This window comes from Pteropus vampyrus, unplaced genomic scaffold (assembly GCF_000151845.1).
Source record: "Pteropus vampyrus isolate Shadow unplaced genomic scaffold, Pvam_2.0 Scaffold65, whole genome shotgun sequence".
NCBI classification, from domain to species: Eukaryota; Metazoa; Chordata; class Mammalia; order Chiroptera; family Pteropodidae; genus Pteropus; species Pteropus vampyrus.
In genome coordinates, this window is record NW_011888846.1 from 1,658,642 (window position 1) to 1,663,941 (window position 5,300).

Sequence of the window (5,300 nt, forward strand, 5' to 3'; positions counted from 1 at the left end):
CCAGACCACCATCTCCTGCTTCGTTCTGCCCAGTGGTGAGAGGCAAGGAACAGAAGAACAAACAACACCCAAGAACGCCTGGAATGGAACGGGGGTTCCAGAAACGTGGTTGAGAGTTAGTGAGCTTCTGTTGTTCACTCTCTAGCAAGTGGGGAGGGAGAACTTCAGCACGCTGCCCTGAGTTCACTCACTCACTCATTCACTGTGTACTGAGTTTGTCTGCTCTACTTGCCATTGTACTAAATCTTGGGAATAGAAAGACCAAGTGGTGTTTGCTCAAAGAATTCACACTCCAGTAAGGAGAAACAGACAAAAATAAATTAAAATACTCTGTGACAAGTTCCATGAAGGAAGGAAGCCCAGGACAGGTTGGGAACACAGAGCAGAGGGCCCCAGCTCAGCCCGAGGAAGGGGGTTAGAAGCGGCTTCCTGGAGGAAGCGATGGCTGAAGCGTCAGTGGAGGAGCAGACATGAGCAGGTAGAGAAGGTGGGAGAAACGTTTCAGATGAAGGTCCACAGTTAGACAGTGTGTGGCCTGATTACAGAACTGCCAGGTCAAGGATAGCTGGGATTGACTGTTCAGAGAGTGATGAGAGATGGAAGCAGTCAGATCACAGAAACCCTTTGGCAATGTCAAGTGACCTGAACTTTATCCTGAGGGTGACAAGGGACCAGTGGCCGGTGTTGAGCAAGGGGTTGGCAAGGCCAGATATGTAGATCAAAAGGACTACTCTAAAAGCCACTGGAGAAAGACACAGCATCTAGTCAGAAGGCTGTTGAGATAATCTAGGTGTGAAGTGATTTGTGCTAGACTAAGAGCTGCTGTGGACGTGAAGAAGGTTCTAGAATGACCAAGCAGTAGAATCCAAGTCGTGGCAAGGTGGCAGAGTTGGGAGGCGAGGAGAGGGAGGACTCTAGGATGAGTCCAGGTCGGGATAGCTGGCGGAGGAACAGAAGTTTGGGATGCTGCTACAAGCACTGTGTCCGGGGAGCCCAAGCCTCAAGGATCAGCTACTGGGAGGCCAGAGGCTTCCCTTTCTCTACCTTGGCCTCCCCGGGCAGCCTCTTCAGCACTTCATTTCTCCTTGCACCTCTCACCTTTCATTCCAATGGGCTCTGCCACCGCTGGCCTCACATATGCTTGGCTGGGCCCTCAGGACTCACCAGATGCAGGGATTGTAATGATGGGGCTCTCTTCACTTCGAAGGTGCTGGCGTGTGAGGCTGGGCCAGGTACAGGGGGCTGCAGCTGCTCCACACTGTAGCTGCGGGACTTGCCAAACTTGGGCCGCGTGCCCTGGCCCAGGGCCAGGAAGAACTTTTTCAGCCCCAGTGTGGAGGCGATGCTGCTGTTGCTTTTCTTGCTCCTGTCAGAAGGGGCAGCTGAGGGTGAGCTGGGTCTTGCACTGGCCCCCAGTAGTGCTCTGAAACGCAAGGGTGGACATGAAATGGGTGGGAGAGGGCTGGGGGATGCAAGGACAGACTGCGCCTTAGGGTCCCGTGGGCCCTGGGTAGGTCAGCACCAATGCCTTGTGAAGGAAGTGACAGCCAGGCCGCAGAAAGAAAGGCCGAGTGGACTTCCGTGGGATAGTCTGCCTGGGCAGCTTTTAGGGAGAACAGCTCAGATAAGAGACCCTTGATGTCATACACAACGATGGGTTCACCCGATCATTCATTCATTAATTTGTTCATTCACTATTTCTTGAGAACCCCTTCTAGGCCTCTTGTAGGTACTAGAACAGTGGTAAAAAAGACAGATAAGGTCCTTACTCTCAGGAACTTATGAACCGCAGACTAGGAAACAAAGGAGAGAAACTACCAGTGACTGCCTAGTAGGGTGAAGCAGAGCACACAGGGCTGGAGATGGAGACTTCACTCTCAGTGGCTCGTGAAGCCTTGGGCCACAGGTCACCAGGAACAATGCGCAGTGGAGAAAAGACGGCCCAGCCAGAGGACTGGCTCACCAAGACTTTTAGGCCCCAGAGCAAGAACTCAGACCTCAAGCTTAAGAGAGAAGGGAAATGGGATGCGGGCTGTGTCCTCAGCATCTGGTTGTCTCCAAGCCCAGAGCCAAGAGCAAGTCCTCTCACACAGACTGCTCCATCCTGGAACATCTTGAGGGCTAGGACTGGCTGGCCAGCTGTGGCAAGCAAAGTACCTGGAGCTCGAAGCCATTCAATGAATGTTCGGTGAATGAATAATCAAGTACATTAGACTGAAAATGGTTGGGAAAGGAATATTGGGGCGCCATACTTGACAGTAAGTCTGGGAACTCTCCGAGGACTTGGGAACAGTGAGGTCAGTCAGGCTACTACTCCAGGAAGGCTCTTTCTTCACCTAGCATCCCCGGTCCCCCACCTCCTACAGTCAGAGCTCTTGCTCCTGTCACTCACCGGGATGACACAGGCCCTTTGGAACTTGACTCTGTCCTTTGCTGGCCTCCTTCTGGTTCCTGGCTAGACTCTGGCTCCTCTGAGGCCAAGGAGAGGGTGACACCCATGGAGCTGATGGTACCAACACCTGCAGAGCTGAGAAAGTCTGGGAGTCCTCCTGCAACAACCATAGCAGACCTCTTGTGTCACTGCCCTATCCCCACAGGTCATGGTGGGGGGAGGGGACATTCCCAACACAGAGGCAGGAGAGCCAGAGGAAGCTGGAGAGAGGCCCCAGGAGAGCACTGAAGGCAGTGGTGAGACCCACAAAGCAGGAACGGAGTCTCTTTTAATGCTGTCACCCCATTGCCCCCAACACAGCAGCTGATTAATAAATGCCTATGAAATGAAAGTGCTGCTTGTGATAAGTCGTGTCCCTTCTATAAAGAGACATAGTTGGGAACAGGGGAAATGTTTGTATTCCTGGGGCATCTAAGATGTGCTGGGCAATGAGTTTAATACTCCACAGAGATTATTTCATGGGCTCCTGGGAGACAGGTTGTATTATTACCCTCAGGTTACAGCAGAAGAGCCTGGAGTAGAGGGATTAAGTGACATGCCCAGGACCTCCTGGCTAATGAGAGGAGTGTCCCCCAGGCCTCTGCTCCAGGCCCAAGGAGATGAAGGCTGGGCTGCAGAAAGGTCAGCAACTCTCAGAACAGAAGCCCCACAGGAAGTGGCTCAGGGCAGCCAGCAGCCAGTCTAGAGCCCACTGAAGGAAGGAAACCACACCTTAGCATGGGCAGAGGTGTCTCAGGGTGGGGCTGCTTCTTTGAGTTTCACATGAGCAAGCGAGGGAGAGGGAAAATGTCTGTCTGTGTGCAGTGGGGAGGGCAGCCAGAACTCTGGGGCAGGAGGCGGCTTGGCAGCCACATCCCTGGTAGGGTCAGGACGGCCTGCCCTCTCTTCCTCCACTGTTTCCAAGCCCTGGATCCCTCCTGAGCCACCCCAGCCTGGGGGCTGCCAGGGCTATGGGAGCGATAAGGTGAAGGCGTGTGGGGCAGGCCTGTTACCTCTGCCTAAGAGTGAGTGGCTGAGTAGTCATACCACGAAGGACTTGCCAACAATATGAGGACCCCTTCCAAGGGCAGAGGTGACATCCTACATCCTTTGCCTGCTGAAACCTACCAGGCTGCCCAGCAAGGCCAGGGGGGTCTGGAAGGGCTCAGGTGCCAGAGAGCAACCTAAGCACTACTTATAGGAGCTCTGCCTGCTGGTTGCCATGTCCTCCGGACAGCATGTCTGTGCCCGGCCACAGAAGGTCTCAAGGGCAGGATTCCTGCTGAATTAATTCATTTATGCATTCATTCCCCACAGTGCTAAGTATGGTACCTGGCATGTAACAGGTTCTCAATCAATAATGAATGAATGAATGAATGAATGAATGAATGAATGAATGAAATAAAGATGTTGAAGGGAAGGACCTCAACCATCTGATTATTTGGCATTTATTGCTCTAAGCATATATAGTAAATCCTGGAGCTGCTCCCTCCCCCTGCTCTGCCAGTAGCAAAATTCTTACAGCCCAGACCAGAAACCAGAGCTTGGAGCTTCTGTATGCCTGCCCATCAGGGTGAGAGGCATCATCACTGCCTCCCCATGCTCTGCCTTCCCAGGGAGAGTTAGTTAAACCACTTCCAGGCTGATGTTGAACCCGGCATCCAGTCCACAGACCCACCACCAACTTCTCTGGCAGAGCAGCTTCTGCTGCTCCAGTGGGGAGGGGTCTCCAAGGGACGGCTAGGAGTGGTAAGTGGCTATGTCACCCATGAAGATGAAAGGTAAGAGAAAGGTGTGTGAAGCCACAGACCTGGGCTGGGGTCTCAGCTCTAGGACTGCCCTACAATCCCTTACCATCTCTGCAGTTCTCCGGGGGCACTGTGGGTTCCTGGCAGTGGGTGCTTTTCTCCACCCTGCCCTCGTGGATGGCATCTCCCCAGGGCTCCTGCAGCCCCCCAGGTCTGCTGTTGTTGTAGCTGTTGGTGGGCGGGGCCAGCAGTGGGTCCCTGGCTTGAGGGCTGCAGGGCTGGTTTTGTAATGGGGTGAGCTCACAGGTCCTGGGATCTGCACTTCTTGAATGAGGCAGGGGGGCGTCTCCAGGCTCAACCTGGTCACCCAGCCTGTGCGGCCCAGCCAGGACTGCCTTCCTGTGAGACCCAGGTGAGGTAGTTTTCCTGGAAGAGGGAGGAGCTGGCACCCAGCCTTCGGGGGAGAGGGAAGTGGTTGGCTGCTGGGCCTGGTGGGGGGCAGAGGGCTCAGCTTGGCTGTGATGCAGAGAGACAGTTTCCAGAGGCTCATGGCTCTCTCTAACCTGGGCTCGTCTGCTTGGCCCAGAGGACGCCAGCTTCATGAATGAAGCCGTGGCGCAGGCTGTTCTGCACATAGCCCAGGAATCCGCTGGGTGAGACCAGTGATTTCCCAGTCCTGATCTTGGCTGCCCCTGGGTCCCCAGGGAGACCCTCTTAGAGTCTTGCACAGGAGGCTTAGAGAAAGCATCTGTGGAGAACGGAGTCCCCTCAGGCAAGCATCCTCTGCCTCTTTTTGCCTCATCTGAAACTTCTGCAAGATCATCTCCAGGCAGGTAATGCAGGGCCTGAGGGCTCCTGGGCAGCTCCATGTCAGCCTTCCGGAACCATCTGTGGCCTCCTCGAGGCCTGCAGCCTCGCAGACGGGGGCTGCTGCCTCGGGCCAGGCTGCAGGCCTTGTTGTGCTGAGAGGTCCCAGCCTCCTCGCTGTCAGTCCTGCAGCTGTCCGAGGTGTCTGTGCTGTCCAGGGCGGAGTCCACCTCCTCTGGGTGCACAGAGTCTCCAATGTGTGTCTCCCGGATCCATTCGGAGTGGAGCCCCTGTTCAGCGGGGAAGAGCCTGAG

The 5,300-nt window shown here is 54.8% G+C and overlaps 1 protein-coding gene across 1 annotated transcript in view; it reads right to left on the reverse strand.

The window, feature by feature from the left end:
* Positions 1 to 5,300, reverse strand: part of KIAA1614 (KIAA1614 ortholog) — a 43,194-nt gene that overhangs the window by 9,150 nt on the left and 28,744 nt on the right. Inside the window, exons 7-9 of the mRNA XM_023531224.1 lie at positions 4,286 to 5,295; positions 2,393 to 2,549; positions 1,165 to 1,423 (exon numbers count right to left, since the gene is read on the reverse strand). Of these exons, the coding sequence (XP_023386992.1) occupies positions 1,165 to 1,423; positions 2,393 to 2,549; positions 4,286 to 5,295 (1,426 nt within the window). The remainder of the gene's footprint in view (positions 1 to 1,164; positions 1,424 to 2,392; positions 2,550 to 4,285; positions 5,296 to 5,300) is intronic.